We start from the raw sequence: 25322 nt of genomic DNA, 5'->3' as shown, positions 1-25322 counted from the left end.
AATTTTGGGGCAAATCATTATGGACAAGAGAGCTCTGTGAATCGCTAGTGAGAACAGCAGTAGTCTGATTTACTGACCGTGGGAGATTAAAGGGGTTAGAATGCTTTCCTGCTGTACTTCTTTTAGGCCGCCCCTGAACTCTTCCCGAGTCCTGCTCTAAAACATTCTCCCTATTATCAATCCCACTTTCCTCTGGCTGTTCTGGAACTATGGATACAGGGTTCAAGTTGCTCGAGCCTATGCTACTAGTTTCACTAACAAGCTCGGGAACACATACCGAGGGTGCCTGATCTTTGGGTGGGTTTGGAACAAGGGCGAGTACAACTCCACCAGCCTCACTGTCATCATCTGGTGTATCTGATGTTGACTGCCGGGGTGACTCAACTACCAGCCCTGGGTCAGAGAGAGGATATTCGTCTGGAGCAGGTGCTACAATACCTGAGGGTATTACTCTCAACTCGGCCCGATTTAAGTTCTTGTCTGGACCTGAACGATCTCTAGGGCGTATTTTGTAAACCCTGCCTTCTTTGTCCATACTCTGCACAACAACATACACCATAGGATCCCAGGCATCGTGGATCTTATGGCGGCCTAAAGGATGACTTTTCCGATAAACCAGAGTACCTGGGGAGAGAAGGGAAGTAACTGTGGGCTGAAAATGTTTATTTCTCCTCTCTGCAGCTTGTTGGAGTTGTTCTTTCGCATGCACATAAACTGAACTTAGACGTTGTTTATGCTCCTCTACCCACTCCTGCGCAGATCTAGACATTGGTTCCGACTGGGAAGCCCCCAGTAAGAAGTCAACGGGCAACTGGGGCTTCTGACCAAACATAAGCTCATAAGGTGAAAAACCGGTGGACTGATGTTCTGTGGTATTGTAAGCATACAATACCTGTGGCAAGTATTGCGGCCACTTTCTTTTCTTATCAGGAGGGAGCGTACGCAACAGATCATGGAGTGTTCTGTTAAATCTCTCGCATTGTCCATTGCCCTCAGGATGATATGGTGTGGTCCTGCTTTTGTCTATGCCGTACAGGTGACACAGACGTTTCAGCAAGTCTCCCTCAAAGCTCTTTCCCTGATCACTATGGATACGCTTAGGGACCCCATAGATATAAAACCATTTTTCAGTTAATACCCGTGCCACTGTACTTGCCCGTTGATCTACTGTAGGGTATGCTTGAGAGAACTTTGAAAACACGTCAGTGACCACAAGTACATTCTCACGCCCATCACTAGACTTGTCCAAAACACTGAAATCAATGGCAATGACTTCCAGGGGTTTAGAAGCCACCAAACCCCCCCTGAATGTGCGAACTTTTGGTTTTACAGCCTTTGCCAAGACACAACGATCGCACTCCTGACAATATTTCTCAATGTCACGTGCCATAAAGGGCCAAAAACACCTTTCTCTCACCAGGCTGGTAGTGCGTCCAATGCCTTGATGCCCATGATCATCATGTAAACTTCTCAGGACCTCTGTTTGCAAGCACTGGGGTAGCAACAGTTGAAACAAAACTTGGCCATTACCAGGTGTCTGAACTTGACGATACAAGACACCTTCCTTCAACTTGATTCTGGGCCACTGTTGCACCAACTTTTTCACTCCCTTACTTACATTACCCATTTCCTGCTTGGTAGGCAGCCTCCCTCTTCCCCAATACTGTGAAAAAGGGCCAATTACCGGGTCAGCAGCTTGAAGGGATATTAGATCAGCTTTAGGTCGGGATGGAAATGCACCTATGGCTCTACACGTAGCGGCAACAGCATTTCCCAGTTGACCTACATCTGTCTGATCTTGCACTTCCTGTGGAACCTTCAACCCTGGAAGCAGGCCAGATGGACTCTGTGGATGCAGTTGCCGTGACAATGCATCAGCGTTGCGATTGCTGGGACCTGGCCTATATTTAATCTCAAAGTTGAACACAGCTAGTTCTGAGGCCCATCGCTGCTCTACGGCTCCCAATTTAGCAGTTTGCAAATAGCTAAGGGGATTGTTATCTGTGACCACGACAAACTTATTTCCCAACAAATATTCACGGAATTTTTGAGTGACAGCCCATTTTAGTGCCAAGAATTCCAACTTTCTAGAGCTATAATTGGACATATTCCTTTCACTAGGTCGCAGGCCCCGGCTAGCAAAAGCAACTGGCCGCCTCTTTCCTTCTTGCTCCTGAGATAAAACTGCCCCTAACCCTGCCTGACTAGCATCTATCTCAAGGACAAAAGGTTTAGCAAAATCTGCATATGCCAATACTGGGGCACTAACCAGCAGCCTTTTTAGTGTTTGGAATGCATTCTCACATTCCTCACTCCAAAGGTGACACATTGCCCCACTGGCACCACTTCTACGTTTCTTCTTGGTACCTCCCAGCTCGCCCACCAGCCGGTGGAGCGGGGCAGCATACTTGGCAAAACCTTCAACAAAACGCCGATAATATGAGGCAAATCCCAAAAATGACTGTAGCTCTGTACAAGTAGTCGGTCGTGCCCACTCAGCCACTGCACTAATCTTAGAAGGGTCGGTCGCCACCCCAGAAGCCGATATCACATGCCCGAGGTATTGAACCTCTGGCTGGAAAAAGTGACACTTCTCCAGCTTCAACTTTAGATTGTGTTCTTTGAGCCGCGTTAAGACCAAGTCAAGACGCTCCAGATGCTGCTCAAAGGAGGATGAAAACACAACAATATCATCCAGGTACAATAAAAGGGACTGGAAACTTTGATCCCCAAAAATCCGCTCCATTAGCCTCTGAAAGGTGCTAGAGGCATTACAAAGCCCAAATGGCATTCGATTGAATTCGAACAGACCAAAAGGGGTACAGAAAGCAGTCTTGGCTTTGTCCTTCTCGGCCACTGGTACTTGATTATACCCACTTGCAAGGTCCAATGTAGAGAACCACTGTGCTCCCGTCAGGGCATCTAATGACTCCTCAATACGGGGTAATGGATAAGCATCTTTCCGTGTCTTGGCATTAAGCAAACGGTAATCAACACACAGCCTAATCTCTCCATTTTTCTTGAAAACCACCACAATTGGGGAAGAATAAGGGCTACTGCTTAGACGCACTACCCCCCGATCCAACAAATCTTTAATATGGGTTTTCACTTGTTCATACTGAGAGGGTGGGAGCCTGCGATACCGCTGTCGCACTGGGGCATCATCCATTAAAGGGATCTCATGTTCCACCAATGTGGTACATCCTAAATCTCCCTCCCCATAGCTGAAAACTGAACAATACTTCTGCAAAAGTGACACTCCTTGTTGTGACTGTTCATTGGACAAGTTAGGCCATGAGAGCTCGGAAAAATCAAGGTGCGGATGCGCCTGTACAGTCACTTCGTGCATCGTTATCTGCAACGTGGGATCATCAGACTCTGCAGTAATGACAGAGTCCCCAGATGATGGAGGGTCAACCAGATGCAATTCACCTAGTTGTGTACAGGGCGGTAACCAAACATCCTCAATTCCCACATTAACCACCGGAATGTCAACAACACCCTGTTCAACAGAAAGGAGGGCCGGAGAAACCAAGATGCCCCCTGGCAGGTGATTACCTGTCGCTATGGGCTCCAGGAGCACTGATGGAAGGTTAATGTTAGCAGCAGAGGGGCAGCTAGTACGTATCCATTTCAACGAACCAGCAGGGACACAAACAGCTCGACCGTGGACTTTTGCTTTACCTAAATACCCGGATGTATTCAAAGCCTCAATGCGCTGACACTTGTGAAGTGTCTCTCTCCACGTCTTACTGGCATTTTCAAGGGCAGGAGATTCAAACAGACGAGGGCCAAACTGCTCAAAGAGTAGGTGGTAACAACGGCTAATGATATTCATCCCCAAGAGGCCAGGCACACTCTGTGGCTGCTGAACGCTCCCATCTAGAGGGTCCTCCACCACCAACACGCCCATTTTTGTCAGGGTGCCACCAAAAACAGTCACATCAAGCTCCATGTAGCCTATATAGGGGATTTTCAACCCATTAGCTGCCCTGAGGCGTAACCATTGGCATTTCTTTAAGTGCCCCACCCCCTGCGACCTGAAGTGCTTCTCAAAGAAACTCTCTCGAATAGTGGTGACCATGGACCCAGTATCCAAAAGACAGGGAACTATAACACCCCCCATTTCTATTTCCACCACTGGACAATTCCCAATTAGTCGAGAGGGATCTTCCATAACAACTTCAGCTGAGCCTATAAACCCTGTTCCTGATGCCTGGCTCTCTGCACCAGAGGGACCTAGTTTCCCGATGGCTGAGACTCAGGGCCTTGTTCCACAACCTGACTTTGTACATGTGCATCAGCATGAGACCCACCACTATTCTTTATAGCTGGATGTTTTACCCTACAGAACCTGGCAATATGACCAGCCCTACCACACCGATGGCAAATTGGCTTTCCATCTGCCTGGAAACGAAAAGGCCTAGTTGTGGGAGGGGTCAGGGGTAGTTCAGTCTGAGACGGCTGTGAAAATTGGACAGACATTTGCTTCATGAGCGTATCCAATTGAACCTGTTGTTTACGAAGGCACTCTTTTATCTGTAGAATGTCATCATTAGGCCCAAGGGTGACTGCATGCATCTCTGCATTAACTCCCTCTACTACCTGACAGTTCGTATCACAAGAATAGGCTCGGGACCTAGTTTTCCCTCCCTGCCTACCTACATCAGCCCACTTAAGGGCGATACTGCGTAGGGCAAGAAAGGACATGTCTGGTGTTTGAAGGACCCGCTGTTTCAGCTCTCTGCGCAGCATATCATCATGGACATGTTCAGTAAACTGGTCCCTTAGCAATATATCAGAATTTGGAATACCACCTAGTGTCTTACAGATTACAGTGTCCATTAAAGATTTAAGGGCATGAGAGTAATCTCGCAGAGATTCCCCTTCTCGCTGGGTGCGCTGGAAGAACTGTAGCTGGGCAGCTACATATGACTGAGTGCAGCTATAGTGCTCGACCAAAATATCAAAGATCTTGTCAGGAGTGTCTCTGCTGATACTCGAATGAAAACAGACCTCAGATTTAGCACTGCCATCAAGATGGTCCATCACAAACATCACTTGTGCTGCTCTTGACATAGGACGAATCTCCAGGCATCTACGTACTTCTTCAACCCACTGGTCAACAGTTAACAAGTCCACTGACAATTTACCAGTAAACCTTGGGCATTTACGCTCCCGAGGTGCATAAACGTAACACACATTTGTAGCTTCATTTATTGGGTTCATATTTGATGGCACAGTAGATGGACCTGGCACTGGATCTGGCACTAGACCAGTCACAGGAGAACGTTCCTGTAATTGGTCTCTCAACTGTTCATTTGCTGCTTTTAGCTGTTGCAGCTGCTCCAAGAGGGCCTGTACGTCGTCCATAGGGTCGGCGAAGGAGGTTTATTATCCCCGCAGCAGCCCAACCGTTGGCTTCCGCTCCGTAGAAGATGTCACTGTTTTTCCTCCTCTCCTCTAACACTCTTACTAAAATAAACAGGGCCACACTAAAATAAAAACCAAACACCGTAACTGATATGACCTGGATCCTGTCGACAACGCCAATTAATGTAGCGAGCGAAAGCCACCGAGTAACCGCTAAGGGCCTCTATACTACTTGTGCAAACTTTCAGGCCCAAAGCTCTCACAGGAACGAGCCCAGAATAAACAGGACAAGAGGGTCAATATCAGTCAGATATGTTAAAATTTATTATTTTAAAAGAACACAAAGGGTTTGCAAAAGGCCTAAAACATCAAAATGGTAAAAAGGTCACTAACGACCACAAGATAGTGTTATTGGTGCAACCTGCCAGCAATGCAACTATCACCTGAGGGCTTGCTCTCCCTTGGCGGTCCCAGATGCTCGTTGCTTTAAAAGAAACAAATCCACCCCAAATAAATACGAGCCCAACAGAACACTTATCGCATGCACTAAGTGCTAGTTCAGGCAATAATCGGTGGCACTAAAAATCACTCTTAATAAAAACTTATTCACTGCAAATCCACACAGAGCACCTCTAAAGATCCTAATTCCCCTAAGGTAAGAGTCCCACTCAGGGATTGCACATTGCCCGACTAATATTGCACCAGCCCAGTAGAAATAAAAACAAACCCGGCATAAAAAAACAGTTTTAAAAGGTGACCCTACCAAAACCAAAAACACAACAACAAGGAGAAGGAGGGAAAAAAAAAAGCAGCGACAAATTCACATGTGCAGCCTGCCCTCCAGCAGACAACTGTGTTTGCTGCACACCTGGCTTATCTTGGCTTATCTTGTGAAAATCACTACTCGAACCTCTGCTGTAGAGGTTTACAACAACTGTTTGTGTAGCAGACAATTAAAACTTCTCAGGCTCTTCACCTACTCACACAACCATTGTTCACAGCCGCTCGTCAGTGGAAATGAAGAGCACCTGCTGCTACTTCCTCTTTTATACCCTCCATTGGGTCCCCTGGGTCCTAAAGACTTCCCCATTACACATGTACATTGGCAATCCGGTGTTGTGCCAAAAAGTGATTGCCTGGCAAAAAGTGATTTCCAATGTTTTCGTGTGTTTTTTATGTGTAATATCGTTACGTATGCTGCTAAATATACTTTGGTGAACAGGTATTACAAAGGTGTTATATATAAAATTTTAAAAAATTACCTGTTTCTCAAGTATCTTTGTAACTGTGTTATTGTACTTACATTATAATCAATCAGCTCCTATTGTCCACTTAAAATATGTTTACAGAACTATTTTTGCATTTGTTGCAATTTAAGCTGTACTCTTGGCCAGATTACTCTTAAAAGAGACATTTTTTAAAGTCAACAATAATTTTTTTTTAACTGCATAAATAAAGGATACACAAAAGTCACTGCCAAAAACTGATTGCGGCTTCTACCTTGTTACAGGAATGTTGTTTGTTGCTCAAGATGACGTGATATCATTCATGAAGGATACATGTGACATATGTTTCACATATTATAGACCAACAAGTTATTTATAGCAGTGTAAATACAAGCAATCAGTTTTTGGCAAATACCAGAAATCAATTTTTGGCAGAAAATCTCTTTTTGGCACAACACCGGTCTTTAAGTGATGACGTGACAAATCCGGCTTTTGTGTTTTTAACATATTTTAATGCTTTGTATCTTGTTATATTTAATCTCCAAAAGCCCCTACAAATAGTCAGTGATCACTGTCGGCCTCTCTCGGTTTTCATTACCGCTATTCATTTTAAAGCTCAGTTTTTAAACCCTTACGATGTAACTAGAGCCCAGCCCATGCAGCAGTACCGTATTTACCGCACTATAAGGCGCACTTAACATCCTTTAATTTTCTCAAAAATCGGCAGTGAGCCTTATCTATGAATTCTGGCTGTGTTTACTGACCTCGAGCTGATTTTATGTGGTACACGGCGCTCAAAAATCTGTCAAAAAATGTTTTAGTAGGACTTTGCTAAGCTACGAAGCTGCACCGCTTGATGAATTGTCTGAGCGTTATGGCTACCGTAGTCAGGAGCCTCGCGGCTCATAGTAATCTGGGTCCAAAACTCCGTCCGCGTCAGGTCCGAAACAAACACTGTGTAAATTCTTTCATCTTTAATAAAATGATCAGTGTTGCTGCTTTACCAGGTGTATCAATTAAGTTTAACATCCAGGCATCCATGACAACAGAATTTAGAAGTTAGCAGGAAGTTAGTAGATAGTTAGCTCGCTGGTTTCGCTAGTTACCTTAACATGATATATCATGTTCTGACTGAGAGATTTCTGGAGAAAAAATAAAATGTACAGCTCTGCTATCACTTCCAACATGAATGAGAGAGAAAACTACACAATAGTGACGTTTGTAGGATTACTGAAGTTGGGCTAGATTGTACATAATAGGGGTGGGTTTTAATAATCGATTCATCGATTAAAATCGATTCTGGCTTAAATAAAGTGATATTGATTCATTAAAATCCTGAATCGATTTTTTTTTTAAAATATAAATGTATTTTGCCCAAAATTCCAGAATCTCAGGTGAAACGTCACAAAATTTTGACAACCACCAAACATTTAAAACAGTAAATGAGAGCAGGTATACGGCTTCTGCACAAAGACGTAAACACAAAACGCATCAGAATCAGTGAGATGTCGCCTTTCTCACCGACGGCACGGACACGGTCGGGGCTGAAAGCTGACAGCTCGCTGATTCTGATCCGCGGGTCCGCGCTTTGTGTTTACGCCCTTTTTTCGCTGATTCTGAAGCTGCAGGTTTTATCTCTCTCCAAATAATAGCCTATTGACTGAACCATAAACATCGTCATGAATTCACTCTGACTTTTGCTGTTTTGCTTCCACCACACTTCATGCACAGCTCTCTCTCTCTGTGTCTCACTCTTTCTCAGTGTACTTCAAGAACAGTTTCCAGTCTATCCCCGAAATCTGTGCTTGCTTGTTACACACAAGACTACTATTATTTAAAGGCTGTCGGCCGCTGTTTTTTTTTCCTTTTAAAAAACCTAATTTCTGCCATTCAATAGGATTCTGAACAAATTGAAACTTTTTAAAATTATACAAAATGCAAAACGTTTAGCTGTGTCTCTAATAAAACCAGAGGTAATGTTCATATGTTTATTAATGGTTTTCTTTCGTTTTTGATGTACTGCAGAATATTTTTATAAAATCCGATGCCAGGAAAATCACCTTCATGTTTTTGTGTTTTATCTTCAGCTACTTTGACACAAAGGCATCTGCTGTGATGCTCACACCTTTGATAAAGTCTTGCGAGTGTCAGCTTCCTTTTTATAGATACAAAAATATGTAAATGTACTTATCTGAATTATAATATTTCTGACTGTCTGAGGCAAAATTTCCCAAATTCAAATCGAATTGAATCGAATCAATTTGAATCGAATCGTGGATCGAATTGATTCAGGACCTTGTGAATCGGAATGAATCGATTCTAGAAATCAGTGACGATACCCAGCCCTAGTATATAATGCTGTGCTAGTGATCGCTAGCGACACCGCTATGTTAGCATACCAAAGCATAACACTGTGAACCTGGAGAATGAACGATAACCTTTTTCCACTTTTTTGACAAATGCAATCGCATGGAAAATTGCTGTAAACGGACCAAACTTCAGTAGGAGAGAACAACTGAGATAGTCCAGCCACAATATGAGGTTAGTCATTAATGTAAGATAAGATAACCTTTATTAGTCTCACACGTGGGAAATTTGTTACAGCAGAAAGTGGACAGTGCAAAGTTACATAGCAAAAATTAGAAAAACACTGGAATAACATATGTTCCAGTGTTTATAAAGCAGCTACCAGAGAATTCAACATTAATGAATTAATGGTATGGAAGTGGAGGAAGCAAGAATGAGTTGAGTAAAGTTTGACTTTTCTGACTGATTTGTTTTGTTTAATGCGCTTTATAATGCGGTGCTCCTTATGTATGAACACAGACCCGTTTGTCGACAGTGCGCCTTATGGTCCCATAAATACGGTATATAAATGACTAACCTTGCATTGCGGATGGATTATCTCAGTTGTTCTTCTGACTGAAGTTTGGTCTGTTTACAGCACCCTGCCAAGCGATTGCATTTGTCCCTGACCATCGAGAATCCTCACGTTAACTTTTATCGAGTGAGAAAAAGTTAGCATTCACTCTCCAGCTTCACTGTTTATATTATGCTGCTAACAAAGCTGTGTCGCTAGCGATCACGTATATTGTTATATATCAGCTAGCCAAACTTTAGTAACCCCACAAAACGTCCCTGCTGTTTAGTATTCTGTCTTCATTTAGGTCGGAAGTGATAGCAGAGCTGCAGGTTTTAATTTGTTTCAGAATTCCCTTAGTCAGGACATGCTATATTGTATTTAGATGGACGCTAGCGAGCTAACACCCTGCTAACTTCTAACTCCGTTAAATGTCATAAATTCCATTTTCATGGATGCCTGGATGTTAAACTTAATTGTTACACCTGGTAGAGCAGCCACGCTGATCATTTTATTACAGATAAAAGAATTTAGACAGTTTTTCAACTCTCAGTGATGCCACAGTGATCGTTTGACTTGTGGACCTGCAGCAGAGTTTGGGCCCAGACTAATGACGTCAGACTTAAAGACCAGATAAAGGGTTATTCTATGCTATGTATTCCATTAGAAATCAGACTTAGTTCAGGAGTATTACACAACATATTAGGTTTCTTATGATTTTATTTGCAGTTCTGCTCCTGCTAAATTGCTTTAATGAAATATTAAACATTCAAAAATCTAAATTGTGGACACTCCCCTTTTAACCATTGGTTTGTCACGGTCTGCTGGTGGAGAGAGTGAGGTGGACCCAGGAGCAGACACAAGCAAGGAGGTGGAACTGAACTTTAAACAAAAGGCAAGCCTTTATTGTGGCTGATACAAAGGCAAGACAAAACAACAAGGATAGTGGCTAAACTAAACTAGAACCTAAACTGGTGAAACTAAGAACTGCGAAAACTAAGACAACTTCGACAATTATGAACAAGACTTTGTGCTAAGACATGAAAGAACTATGAAACATATACAAGAACAAGCAACATGAACATGACCTGCACAGAGTCTTGAAACCTGACATGACCTGAGGGATGAAACACATATGATGTGACACTGATGAAGAAACACAGGGCTTAAATACACTGAGGGATAACGAGGGGAATGAGACACAGGAGCAGAACACAGCTGGGAGCAATCTGACATGACAAGACCAAGAGGAAGTAAAACTCAATACACTGACATAGGACACAGACTTTCAAAGTAAAACAGGAAACATAACAGACATGGACTTGACTAGGGGAGACAGCAACCATGGAACACAGAAACAGAAACCAAAAGAGGATAAACAATGACAAAATCAAGGTTCAATAATGATACAAAACTCAAAACATTGGGTCATGAACCCAGGACCATGACATGGTTAAACAGTAAAGGTAAAAATGTGTATTATCATAATATCACTCAAAGGGTTCTTACAGGTTACTCTGGCCTTACAAATTTACAGATGCTTGGGGATGGCAAGGCCACCCTGGCAAGCATGCCTTCATCTAGAGCTGGGAGAGTCTCCTACCAGGCTCCATCCAATTTCTGTTTGCCTAATGGGTAATACTCATAGGATCAGAGACTTTAAAAGGAGAGCTGGTTCCAGACCTTCCTGTACTAGGGGTGCCTGGTCAAAATCCACACTTCAGAAAGAAACCCCATTAATAGTACAACTACTAAAATAACAATAAAAAGATTTTAAGTTATTAATGCCCAGAATAGAATAGAATAGCCCTTTATTGTGAATGTACATGTACAAGGAAATAAAGCTTTACAGAGTATTTTTGGTAGTTACTTCCTCTTTTCTTTGTCAGTGCTCCAAAATTTCCCTCAGCACAGCTATTCTTCAAGGGGGTTCCTACCACAAAGATATGTCATGGTGATCCTTTATTTTATTTTGACATGATTTTGGTCTTGTATCACAGGTGCAAGTCGTGCATGCTATAATTACACACAGGCGTATGTAGTATGACTTCACTATAGTCTGTACATTTTTTGGAATCATGTTTTTTTATGTATCATTTCTCTTTTCTTTGTTTCAGAAATCATATTCTGTAAAATTAAAAATAAATCCTTCACATTTCATTATTGTGCCTTACAGTTTTTTTTCTCTACATTTTTTGCAGTATTATTATAAAGCCATTTGGTGTCTTAAAGTGGTGGTGAAAGGGTTTTAATTCTTTGGTCACAGACTGAGTTTATGTTTTGACATGTGAAAAAGACTTTGCTTTGTTTTAGCATCTATTGCACAGGTGATTCTTAGTTATGTCATGAGAAATGCCCTAACTTTTTTGAAAGCTGCATTATGAGTAGTAGGGGTGCAACAATACTCGTATCGATATTGAACCGTTCGATACAGTGCTTTTGGTTCGGTACGCATATGTATCGAACAATACAAAATCTTTTATTTGTTTTATCAACTTTTCTTCTGACGATGCTGTCTGTGTTGAGCGCTCAGTGGATCTACGTTCGACTACTCCGCCTAGGCTGCACTGTCGAGTGCAGATCCACTGAGCACAGTGCAAGCTAGCAAGACAGAAGCTAAGCTCGTTGCAACATGGCAAATGCCTCAACGCTACCCGAAATTGAACCTCCCCCACCCTCATTCAGATCTGGCGTTTGGAACTATCTTGGTTTTCATGTGAAGCATGACCCTGAAGGTAAGCGCGTCATGGACAAAAGTAAAACAGTATGTCGGATGTGCCACGCAATGCTTAATTGGTGGGAACTAGTGCGTTAGCGCAGTTAGCTTGTTAACGTGTTGACGCCGTCCAGCCCCATGCGCGGGGCGATCCGCGGTAACTCGTTAACAGAGATTTGCTGCGTTATGGCGTTAATGTCATTTTAACGAGATTAACGCTGACAGCACTAGTGGGAATACAACGAATATGACTGCACATTTACGCCGACATCATCCTCGTGCAAAGACAAGTGGAAGCAGACAAAAACAACAAGCACGCATGCTACAAACTTTACCTGAGTCATTTAGACAACCGTTAGGATGATTCTCCTTATGAGGACCTGATATGTTTAATATGCTGCTGAGAATATAGCCCAGAAGAAGCGTATAGTATAGCTCTTATTTTGGAAAGAGCCATTTCTCTGTAATAAACTCTCTTTTCCAAAGATGAGTGATTTCTCGATCAGATAGATTTTTTATTATTTTGTTGTTTCAACAACATTAAATTTAAAAACTGTACTTTTGAGTTAAAATATATATTTATAATTTTAATAAATGACAAATTAAAATGCATAAACATTTTTTTGTATCGAAAAAATATCGAACCGTGACACCAAAGTATCGAACCGAACTGTGAATTTTGTGTATCATTGCACCCCTAATGAGTAGGGATGGCAATTCATAGTTTTCATTTGATGTCACAGCTCCTGGGACATGCAAAAAACAGTACTGCAGTCCTTTCTCCTCCAGTGTAATTTACATTTATTTACAGCTGCCAAAAGGGCATATAGTATAGCACCAACATGTGAACATCTCTGCTAACCCTGACTTCAGGCCAACTTGATGCTAATTTACACTATAGAAATGATTTACCTGACACTGGAAAAAAAAAAAACAACCCTCAGTCAACGTTACCATTGCGACATGACGTTATGTAGTGCTTGCCTTTGCTTTAATGGTGAACAGTTTCTCGTTGTCCATCTCTGACATGACAGCATTATTTACAAATCCAGATAGAAAATACATGTAGCTGTCCATACTTTGAAATCTTCCATTCTGGCAGTAGTTCTCTACAAGATACACATAGATGTCACCAAACTGGAGCTCTGGGAGAGACACTGCCACTTTCAGGGGTTTAAATGAAGCATATGCCCAAGTTCAATAAGAAAGAGCTGTAAATGTCATCTTCCGGCTTTCCTGGGCGTTTCTGTTCTCCACATCACAACCTTGTTTCAACATTTGCAATCTCATTAATGTCATCATTTTTCTAGCCCAATCACCTTCTTGCTTGCCTTTTTTGAATTAATCAGCCGCCAATTTGCATAGTTTAGATTTGCGCTCTCCATCATTCTCTCTTTCAGAATCTCATTCATGCAGCCCACCTCTTCCCCATCTTCACCTCACAGACACCTTAGTCAGAACTTCCAAACCTCAGTCTTTGTCTTCACCACCACCAGCGTCTAGACCAGGGGTCGGCAACCCTAGGCACACGTGCCACCATTGGCACGTGAAGGGTTAACTCATGGCACGACAATAGCTGGACTGGCCATCAGCCCACCGGACAAATGATTTTTCATTTTTATGGGCCAATAATTTTTTATTTTTTGTAACGGTATAAACAATGAAAGGTGGTGGATTGGCCAGATGCTGGCAGATGTATAAAAATACATCTGCTGGCCGCCGGTCCGAGTGTCAGGTGACCTGAACTTCAGGTAAGAAGTTATGACCTGCAGTCTATCCAGGTCAGATATAAACCAAGTTTAGGTGGAGTTTATTTTCGTTGTGCTGAATTTTTACAGTCAGTTACAATAACTCGTACTGCGTACTAGCTAGCATGACGGAGTTTCTATACAGCTGTTCGGTTGCTATGATGTTACTGATAGTGAACTTTATTTTATTCATAAGGTTAGTTATTAGAGTTGCCAACCGTCCTGTAAAAAACGGAATCGTGCCGTATTCAGAGAAAATATTACGCGTTTCGTATTGAGCTGAAAAGGAACAGTTTGTCCCGTACTTCAGCTAGAATGGAAAACAACACAAAGCTTGAGTTATTCTGTGTATTTACGCTGTCAGCTGCTTCTTATTCTCTCACCCTCCCTCTCCTGTTGCTACTTAAATCATGAAACTGATCAATGATCAGCTGATTGGCTTTTCTCTCTTGTTTGTTTATCGCCCACTGCGCCAGAAAGAGGAAACCAGCAGATGTCACGCTAAACAACAGCAGCATATTTAACCTTGATAAGCTGTTGTTAGAATTTATTTAATAATAATTTCTAGTATCAGCTGATGTTTGCTGGAGCCACAGCTGTAAAAGCTGCTGGTCATGATGTTGGTTTGGATATGTGGTGAGAGGGAAACATGAAGATGAAACCAGGAGACGTCCTTACTGAATCATCAGAGCTGAACAGGTGATGGAGAAACAGGTTTATCTTTTAGGTGACATGAATGAGTTGAAGGGACGTTATGAACTGTTTCTGAGAGACAAATGACATCAGGATCCTTTTCTAAGTAGCTGACAGCTGGTAACTGTGCAGGGGCGGGTCTAGGAAAGTTTTGCCAGGGGGGCAGCGTCTGTTTTCATTCAAAGACTGTTTTTTTTCTATAATACCTGGTGGTGTAGTCTGTGATTTTTTTTGTCAGTTCAGCCTTATATATTATGTTTACCCCGAGTGACCACCCGGTCAGCTGGTGGGTAACAGGCATCTCCGAAAACGTTAGAGCAGTTATGGAAATATGTGATGTCTTGATGAATCGAGCAGATATTTGAAGTTTACACAGCACCATTCTCGCATAAAAATATCTTAAACGTTTATTTTGTGACCCAGAAAGAGTAATATTTCAAACTCCGCCACTCTGTGTTCCTCCGCCATTGCCTCGTTTGAGTTTTGGACGAAATGGATTCTGGGATATTGCATTTCGTCAGTTCGAGCTGATTGGAGACCAGAACAGCCAATCAGGTATTTTTGCATCAAAGTCTGTGATTGGCTGGTTTTGTGGCACAAATATAACCGTGTAGAAAAAGAGTTGAGCGCGCACGGGCAGAAATGTTGAGAGCGCAAGCAACACATTGCGGCTGCAATTGTGTGTGTGTGTGTATGGATAATAGCAAACACTGAAATACATTTTTTTGCACGCAGCAATTAATTTTGTTCACTCAAATTCAGCTTTTCTTCGCTCAAAATAAATTTCTCCTCAAAATGCAACACTTGCACCCGCAAACCTTTTTTTACGTGCGCTCAAATTTTTTTTACGTGCGCTCAGAATAGTGGCACAAAAATAATGTCATACTTAAGAGGTACTAGATGTTCTTATATAATAAACCAACCAAGACTTTTAGTTTTAAAGCAAAGCAGAAGTTTATCAACAATTATTTTAAAGTTTATTCTGTCATACTCTTTCATATTCTCTCTTACATGACTTTCTACAGAGAACTCTCTGCGCTGGTGTTTTGAAATGTTTGCCCTGTTAACAGACACCATGGAGTAAACTGAAGTAGCTTCTGTAATGCTACAATGAGACAAAAGTGGGCCACCCTCTTCTTCTTCTTTTTTAAAATTTGGTTTGTTTGTTTTTTACCAGTACTTAAAAAATAAAAATTTTGTATGTTTCTTAATGAGGCACTGTGCTTGATTCTCTGAATTAAATACATTCTGCTGACCAAATAACATACAACCACTGGTTATTTTTGCCATGAATATAAATTTGCACCTAATAATAATAATAATAATAATAATAATAATAATAACTTTATATAAAGCGCTTTCAAACAAAGTGCTGTACATCTATTTGAAACTAAAAAGATAAATAAATCAAATCGATACATAGCAATACAAGTAAAAAAACAATACAAGTTAAAAACAGTAAGAATTTAAAAAACTAAAAGCCATAGAATTAAAACATGTAGGATAGGGTGAACAAATGTGTCTTCAACTTAGTTTTAAAAACTAAAAAAAAAACTAAAAATTGTCATTTTTCTGGCTCTAGGAGAAGGTTCCTAGAGAAGAGTCCTGAGATCGTGGAGCACTGGATGGAACTTAAAGGTGTAAAAGGTCGCAGAGGTGCCAATCCGTTTAAAGCCTTGTAGGTGAGCAGCAGGACCTTAAAATCTGATTGAACCTGACAAAGTAGCCAATGAAGAGCTCTCAGTACAGGGATAATGTGCTCAAATGTGAGCAGCTGCATTTTGCACCATCTGTGGACCTCTGAAACTTTTCTTTGGTAGCCCAGAAAGAAGAGCGTTAAAATAATCAATACATGAAGACACAAATGCATGGATAGGAACCCCTGCAGTGTCGCTTGACAAAACTTGTCTGATTCTGGCTATGTTCCTCAAATGATAAAAGGCGGTCTTTGTTATCTCTTTTACATGAGACTCAAAGCAGAGCACCATGTCGAACCACACGCCCAAGTTTTTTACCTTGTCCCTGCAATTTCTGACACCTGTCAACAATTTTCAAGATGAAATTTTGGGACAAGTGCTGAAATTTTTGTGGCCCAATGACCATCAACTCTGTCTTATTAGTATTTAGGAGCAAGAAATTATCAGATAATCAGCCCTTAATTGCAGATAGACACGATTCTAGTTTAGAGACTTCAGCACAATTTCAAATGGTCAAAGGAACATAAACCTGCAGGTCATCAGCGTAACAATGAAAGGTTACATTAAAAAACACAGTACAGTAAATGTACGCAGTCAGAACAGAGGACAACATTAAAATGGAAATGTAGAATAGATCAAGAATCACAGTTAAAATGTCAAAACATTTAGAAATATATGCTCTCCAAGAAACTGTACAGTGGTGTTATGGTAGATTTTTGCAGATCCATTTCATAGAAGCTGTACATGAAATATCATTCCAAGTCCTCCGATCTTCAGCTCTTATATGCACACAATCTTCTTCACTATTTGGTGAGCCTCCATTATTGGGTTCATTTGTCGCCCAGTTCCTAAAGAACGAAGGTGTTATATAAGAACATATCAGTAAGATGAAGAAATTGAGTGTGGGGATTTAATTCCCTATAAAAAAATATGACAATGACCCCACTGTCTGGTGCAGTTGTCAACAGTGTTGCATGGATTCAAATCTACTGTGTCCTTTCTGTATGCAGTTTGCATTTTCTCTGCCACTTCATCCCACAGTCCAAAGACATGTGTGCTAGCTGAATGGTGGAGAAAATGGATGGATCGATGTATTTGTCATGAAAGGTATGAAAGGTCGTAACTGAGTTCTTCTGCCCCCCCCCCCCAAAAAAAAGTCAGTAGCATCCATCTTTAACCTTTTGCCCTTATTTTGGCTCAACCACCTGACATGTAAGCTTACTGATGAGATTATTTTGCATACATATATGTTCATAAAAAAACACATTGCTGGAAATCCAGTAAATGTAATAAACTGAAACAAAGTGAAGACTTACGCCAGAGTCAGTGGAGTTCCATCTACCCATTTCCACTGTCCTTCCTTTCCACTGTCAGTCAAACCAATCCAAGTGTTATCTTCGATGATTGTAGTGAGAAAGTTCTGTTAAACATGAAAGAAACAACATTTTTTTTTAACCAGAATTCCATTTTCTAATTATTTTTATTTCCTTTTGTTTATTTAAATTGTAATAATTTTAACCAAACTAATGTGGAGATCAGGGAAATATTTTACTGCTACTATTCATAACCATCATCATTACCGTTACATTAATTATCATTTCATCAAAGCATTTATTCAATAGATTACACATGTTCTTAGTTAAGATTATTACACCTATCACACAGAGCTTCTGTCTGGTAAAAGGTTAGAAGCGCCAACGGGCGGGGTGAGGATGAGTGCGTTGGAGGTCGAGACACACACACACACACACACACACACACACACACACACACACAAACAGTAGTTAGACTCATGTTTAGGTAAGAGTTCAAATAATAGTTTGCAAAAGCTTGTGACTGCAAAATTGTGTTTGCCTAAGGGACAGTTTGTTCCAGGAGATAAGCGAGAGTTAGAAGATTAATAGGAAGCACCTGGCCTCGAGACGGAGAAGATGTCCTTTTAAATGTGTCAAAAGTCGTCAACAGAACATTTGTGGTTTTGAAACTTATGCATGTATTGTATCTGCTTTGACGCATGAGGGGGCGTCATAAATAATACCCATATGTTATAAAAACAACTGCTTGTGTATCATTGGGCGGAGATCGATGCTGTCTGTGTGCAGTGTTCATCTCCCCACGCGTGTGTTCATTAAAATCATTGTTTGACCGACTCTCCTGGACCAATTGTTGTTTCTGCGCTCACCCTCAATATTTGAACTCGTAACACTAACTAATCCTAAACTATCTAATAACTAATCTTTACATTTTTAAAAAAAATTCATTTTAGTTTGTTTTCAAAGTTCAAAAAATATTTCAGTTAGTCCTAATTTTCATTCTCTGTCCATCAATCCATCCATCCATTCTCTTCCTCTTATACTCCTCAGGGTTCCCATGAGCCTTGGGCAATTTAGAATGACTATTAATTAACCTAACTTTTATTCTAGTTTTTATTTAATTTTAGTTATATAAAAAAATCACATTACTTTTAGTTTTTTGTTTAGTTTTAGTTAACCATAACAATAACCCTGGTGCTATACAGAATTGCTCTCCACAGTGAGACTGAATAACAGATGTTTCTGGGTTTTATGTTCAGATATGTTGAATGAATGTTGAAAGGTTAACAGAAACACATAAAATGAATGAATACATTAATTGCAATATACATGCACTATACCTGTTCTTTAGAACTGTCTATCACCACCAGATCTGCTCCTTTGTCTCTACAGTCCCGTCTAGCTTCATCCCAGTTACCAGAGGTTCCAGAGAGGAAATAACAGACATCACTGAACATTTCCCATCCTGTAGGACACGTTTTCTCTGGAAGAAACATCAAGCAAGAGACAATCCAGACCAGCAAATAAGCTGTAATGCTCATCAGATCTCTATTTAATTAACTGGGATCTTTTGCCAGAAAAGACTTTTAATTCCTCTGGACTTCTTTTTCAGCATATTATCATATTCCATTGATTTTGTTCAGTGAGATCAAATTGTCACTGGCTTGACCGCGGCTCACAAATTACACCTTGACTGCTTTGATGCCCTGTTGCCAAAGCCAGCCATCACATCAACTAATGCCAAAGCCAAAATAAATATTTAGATAAATGCTCTAACACTACTGCTGTCATTATATTATCAGAAATGTGTGATTTAGGAAGTTGAAAGAGCGTCATTAAGGAGCATCATTACCCCCCCAAATTTTTGCCATCATCATTCTCCAAAGTGTGATTAAAATCATGGTTATGGATAACCATGGAACAAAAAAGACACACATCAGCGCTGTAACTTATCACCTAAACGTCTGAGTGCCAAGTTATATTTGAAGTATTATGGCATGCCTGTGCGGACTAGGTCAGTTCAGTTTTGGCTGAGGAGTAGTTGCAAGGCGAAAATACTGAAAGACAAATGGAATACAATATACATTTCATAACATAATATAATGGGGAAGTAAAACTGAACATAAGGCACATGGAATGAGAGACTATGTAAATAAAAAAAGAAGTAACTAACACTGAAGCCAGGACTAAAACATACAAACCTGACACAACTAAACAGGGAAACTGGACAGACATGGAGATATGACTATGAGACAGAAAAGATAAAATAAAGATAATATATTAAATAACCAAAGCACATAGACTCAGCTAGAATATAACCTATGAATATGACTACAAAAAGAAGCTACGAACAGAGAAAATACATAACCAGGGAAAATACCAACCTCTAATACTAAAACAAGAGCCACAAAACAGCTCATACAAGGACTCACTCTGGTTGAACAAACTCTGCAGCCTCTCCAACTCTTTGGTCATTTCCGTGAGGTCAGCTTGCAGCAGGTCTCTCTCCTCAGTCACGGAAGAAATTTGGTCACTCATGGCAGAGACATTTGCATTTTGAAGGTCTCTCTCCTCACTCATTGAGGAAAGTCGGTTATTCATAGCAGACAGAAGTTTCCTTGAATCATGATCTAAAACAAAGAAAAGTAGGATGCATGTTTTTGAGACTCAAACAACACCAGGCATTTGTTCTTTGACAGCTTCTGACTTCTTCTGTTTAATTTTATCCTAAAATGTTTTACTTATCTTACTTTGTGTAAACATTACCAAGTTTACCATATTTCATTAGAAAATGGTAAACTATGGGCTATCCAAAAAAGAAAAAGAAAAGCTTGTGATCATTAGAACAGATATCAATAACCAACACAACTTACAGAAGAAACCAAGAGTGACAAGTCCAGCCAACAGGAAGACACTCAGCAGGCTCAGACACAAAATAATAACCAAATAGAAACTCCTTTGACCTGAAAAGACAGGAAAAATAAATAAATATATAAAATAAAACAGGGACCCAACAAAGTGTAAAACAGTAGAGATGTTAAAACACCTATTATCTTTTTTCTCTCTTTTTTTAGCATTTTCCTCCCCAATTTGTGCCACTTCTTTCTTACCTGTGTGATTTGTTGAATGTGTTGGGTTGACACATTTGAGATGTTCAGTATTGACATAAATTTCTTCCATTGCATGAAAGGAGGTGGATGTGGTTATGAGAGCTCAGCTCTGCAGCACAGGACATATTAAGTGGGAACGTCTCACTGGGGTTTTTTTTACGCTCAGTGGAAATCACCTACTTAATATTTGGTTTGTGGAGCTGCTACCACTGAAACTTGATCTGTTCTTGGCCTGTGTATTTATATACCCATGTGAAAGGATAGCGAAAACTAGAAAAATTTGCATTTCCTGCGAAAATGCAGTGTGGATGCTTAAAGCTGAAGCTGCATGCAAAAAGTAGCTGAAAAAGCTGAAAAGTTGCAGAAATTGTAAAAACTTTGCAGAAGCAAAGGAACTTTGCTAAAATGTAATAATTTAGCAGAACTGCAATATCTTAGAGTAAACATAATACTTGGCAGAAATACAATAGCATAGCAGAACTTAGCAGAAATATTGTAACTTACCAGAAACATAACTTCTCAAAAATACAAGAATTTAGGAGAAATAGTATAAGATAACAGAAAGAATATATTTAGCCAAAAATACTTAAACATTACAGAAACACTATGATTTAGAAAAATAATACAACATAGCAGAAATATTGTGATTTACCAGAGACACTGTGATGAACTATGAATATTGTAATTTTAAATTAAGACTATGTTTTAGCACAAATATTATAATTTGGCAGAAATACAATTATATAGCAGAAATGCTATATTTAGAAAGAAAAATATAATATAGTAGAAATAAAATGATTTAGCAGAAATACTACAATATAGCATAATAACAATGATTTAGAACAAATACTATGATTGAGCAGAATAGCAATAACTGAAGTAGAAATATTGGAAAAGTAAAATGACAAGATGAAAAAAAAAACAGAACATGGTTAAGTTCCCTCAAAACTAATTGTTGTTCAAGTGAAAAAAAAAGAAATAAAAATAAATTAAAAAACAAGAAGGAACAGCCAACAATTACACATAAAATCAAATATGTATACACAAATGCACAGAGAGGGACACACACAGAGGGTCTATGCCAGTCAACCAATCTGAATATATTATATGTTTTTCCAACAATGAGATGCTGCCCTAAAGTGGGTCTCTCTCTCTCTCTCTCTCTCTCTGTTACACACACACACACACACACACACACACACACACACACACACACACACAGGGAGAGAGAAGTAAGTTTCTAGGTCAGCCTGGGAGCTGCTGAATTTTAATCCACCAATCAGAGAGGCTGTGTACTTTTTCCCGCCAAAACTGGTGCCTGCAGCACACAGAGAGACACAGGATTATTACAGTCTATTTCTCATAGTGACGACTCCCCTCAAACCAATGACCATAATTTCTTAACCGTAGAGGCTAGAACGGTCATTCTTACACCGTTTTGTTCAGAAGTGATTGGGAATCTTCAAGTGTTGACAATTTATCATTAAAATATGAATTTTTAGAGATATATGACATGGATGACTTGTTGACTTAGAAGCCACGAATTCCCCAATATGCAAATTTGAATGCATGAGCCCACATATATGATTGGCTGCCTGGGAAGCTGTGCAGGCCCTGATTTGTGGATTTGAATTCCTCAGCCCTCAGATATGATTGACTGGCTTAGAAGCCATGAAGGCCCCAATATGCAAATTTGTATTCCTCAGCCCACATATATGATTGGCTGGGAAACCGTGCAGGCCCTCATTTGAAAATTTGAATGTCTCAGTCCTCACAGAGGATTGGCTGCCTGGGGACCTGGCAGAAATATATAGAAATACTATGATTAAGCATAAATACTACATTTAGCAGAAATACTATATTAAGCACAAATCCTATAAAAAGCAGAAATACTATATTAAGCACAAATCTTATAAAATAGCAGAAATAGTATGACTTAGCACAATAGTAATAAGTTAAACAGAAAAATTGGAAAAGCAAAATGGACAGCTGAAAAAATGCTGAACATGCTGAGGGTCCCTCAAATATACTTGTTAAATGAAAAAATCAGCAAAAAAATATATAACAGCCACACAATCACAAATATGTACACATAAGGAAACACACATGCACAGAGAGACACACACACAAGATCCAATTCAGTCAACCAGTCTAAATATATTGAATTTGAATCTTAGAATGAGATCATCCCATTAAAAGGCCTTCTCTCTCTCTCTCTCTCTCTCTCTCTCTCTCTCTGTCACACACACACACACACACACACACACACACACACACACACACACACACACACTCACACTCACACAGGGAGAGAGAAGTAAGTTTCTAGCTCAGTCAGCCATGGAGCTGCTGAATTTGAATCCACCAATCAGAGAGCCTGTGCACTTTTTCCCGCCAAAACAGGTGCATCTATTTACACACGCAGCACAGAGAGACACAGGATTATCCGGTTGTTCAGTCTGACGTCACTAGCCGTGTCTGGGTCTAAACTCCGCTGCAGGTCCATATATCAAACGATCACTATGGCATTACTGTGAGTTGAAAAACTGTCTAAAGTCTTTCATCTTTAATAAAATGATCAGCGTTCTGCTCTACCAGGTGTAACAATTGAGTTTAACATCCAGGCATCCATGAAAACGGAATTTATGACATTTAACGGAGTTAGAAGTTAGCAGGGAGTTAGCTCGCTAGCTTCTATCTAAATACAATATAGCATGTCCTGACTGCGGGGTTTTGGAAACAAATTAAAACGTACAGCTCTGTTATCACTTCCAACATAAATGAAGACAGAAAGCTAAACAGCAGTGACGTTTGTAGGGTTACTGAAGTTTGGCTAGCTGGTATATAATGATGTGCTACGTGACCGCTAGCGACACAGCTATGTTAGCATAATATAAACAAGCTAACTTTTTTTCCACTTGATAAAAGTTACCGTGAGTGTTCTCGGTGGTCAGGAACAAATGTAATTGCATGGCAGGATGCTGTAAACGGACCAAACTTCAGCCAGGAGAACAACTGAGATAATCCATCCACAATACGAGGTTAGTCATTCATATACTGCTGCATGGGCTGGGCTGTAGTTACATCCTAAGGTTTTAAAAACTGAGCTTAAATAAATGATTAGCGGTAATAAAAGCCGAGGGAGGTCAACAGTGATCGCTGACTGTTTTAGGAGCTTTTTGAGATCAAATAGAAGAAAATACATAACATTAAACATGTTAACAACACAAATGCCATATTAAACGCAGACTACTTTAGACCCGGAAGTAGGATTCGTCGCGTCATCACTGAACAACCGGATTGCAGTCTATTTCTCATAATGACGACTCCCCTCAAACAAATGACCATAATTTCCTAACCGTAGGGGCTAGAGCGGTCATTCTTACACCGTTTTGTTCAGAAGAGATGGGGGAATCTTCAAGTGTTGACAATTTATCATTAAAATATGAATTTTTAGAGATATATGACATGGATGACTTGTTGACTTAGAAGCCACGAATTCCCCAATATGCAAATTTGAATGCCTCAGACCACATATATGATTGGCTGGCTGGGAAGCCGTGCAGGCCCTGATTTGTGGATTTGAATTCCTCAGCCCTCAGATATGATTGGCTGGCTTAGAAGCCATGAAGGCCCCAATATGCAAATTTGAATGCCTCAGGACACATATATGATTGGCTGGGAAGCCGTGCAGGCCCTGATTTGAAAATTTGAATGTCTCAGTCCTCACAGAGGATTGGCTGCCTGGGGACCTGGCAGAAATATATAGAAATACTATGATTAAGCATAAATACTACATTTAGTAGAAATACTATGTTTTAGCACAAATACTATAAAAAGCAGAAATACTATAATTTAGCAGAAATACTATATTAAGCACAAATCCTATAAAAAGCAGAAATAGTATGATTAAGCATAAACACTACATTTAGTAGAAATACTATGTTTTAGCACAAATACTATAAAAAGCAGAAATACTATAATTTAGCAGAAATACTATATTAAGCACAAATCCTATAAAAAGCAGAAATAGTATGATTAAGCATAAACACTACATTTAGTAGAAATACTATGTTTGAGCAAAAATCCTATAAAAAGCAGAAATACTATATTAGGCACAAATCCTATAAAAAGCAGAAATAGTATGATTAAGCATAAATACTACATTTAGTAGAAATACTATGTTTTAGCACAAATAGTATAAAAAGCATAAATACTGTAATTTAGCAGAAATACTATATTAGGCACAAATTCTATGAAAAGCAGAAATAGTATGATTAAGCATAAATACTACATTTAGTAGAAATACTATGTTTTAGCACAAATCCTATAAAAAGCAGAAATACTGTACTATGATTTAGTAGAAAAACTATAAATAATCAGAAATACTATATTTGGCAGAAATACTATATTTTGCACAAATCTTATAAAATAGCAGAAATAGTATGATTTAGCACAATAGTAATAAGTTAAACAGAAAAATTGGAAAAGCAAAATGGACAGCTGAAAAAATGCTGAACATGCTGAGGGTCCCTCAAATATACTTGTTAAATGAAAAAATCAGCAAAAAAATGCACAGGGAGAGA

The 25322-nt window shown here is 39.9% G+C and overlaps 2 protein-coding genes across 4 annotated transcripts in view; both read right to left on the bottom strand.

Annotated features, from left to right (window-relative positions):
- Nucleotides 1-25322, bottom strand: part of LOC146690495 (CD209 antigen-like protein A) — a 46259-nt gene that overhangs the window by 10780 nt on the left and 10157 nt on the right. The gene's annotated exons all lie outside the window — the stretch shown is intronic.
- Nucleotides 15565-21065, bottom strand: LOC146690496 (CD209 antigen-like protein C). Of its 2 annotated transcripts, XM_085435597.1 has the most exons (6): nt 20737-21065; nt 20500-20589; nt 20059-20256; nt 18967-19109; nt 17630-17733; nt 15565-17161 (listed from the first exon to the last, which is right to left on the bottom strand). In XM_085435597.1, the coding sequence occupies exons 1-6, from the start codon at nt 20804-20806 to the stop codon at nt 17017-17019; spliced, it is 750 nt and encodes a 249-aa protein (XP_085291723.1). In that variant the 5' UTR covers nt 20807-21065; the 3' UTR covers nt 15565-17016. The 2 variants fall into 2 exon arrangements, with proteins under 2 accessions (XP_085291723.1, XP_085291722.1); XM_085435596.1 differs by having other exon boundaries at nt 20500-21065.

This window comes from Copadichromis virginalis, linkage group LG16 (assembly GCF_057382275.1).
Source record: "Copadichromis virginalis isolate Kocher_CV1m ecotype Utaka linkage group LG16, C_Virginalis_male_GT1.1, whole genome shotgun sequence".
Classification (NCBI taxonomy): Eukaryota; Metazoa; Chordata; class Actinopteri; order Cichliformes; family Cichlidae; genus Copadichromis; species Copadichromis virginalis.
This window is presented reverse-complemented; position numbering and strand designations above follow the sequence as displayed.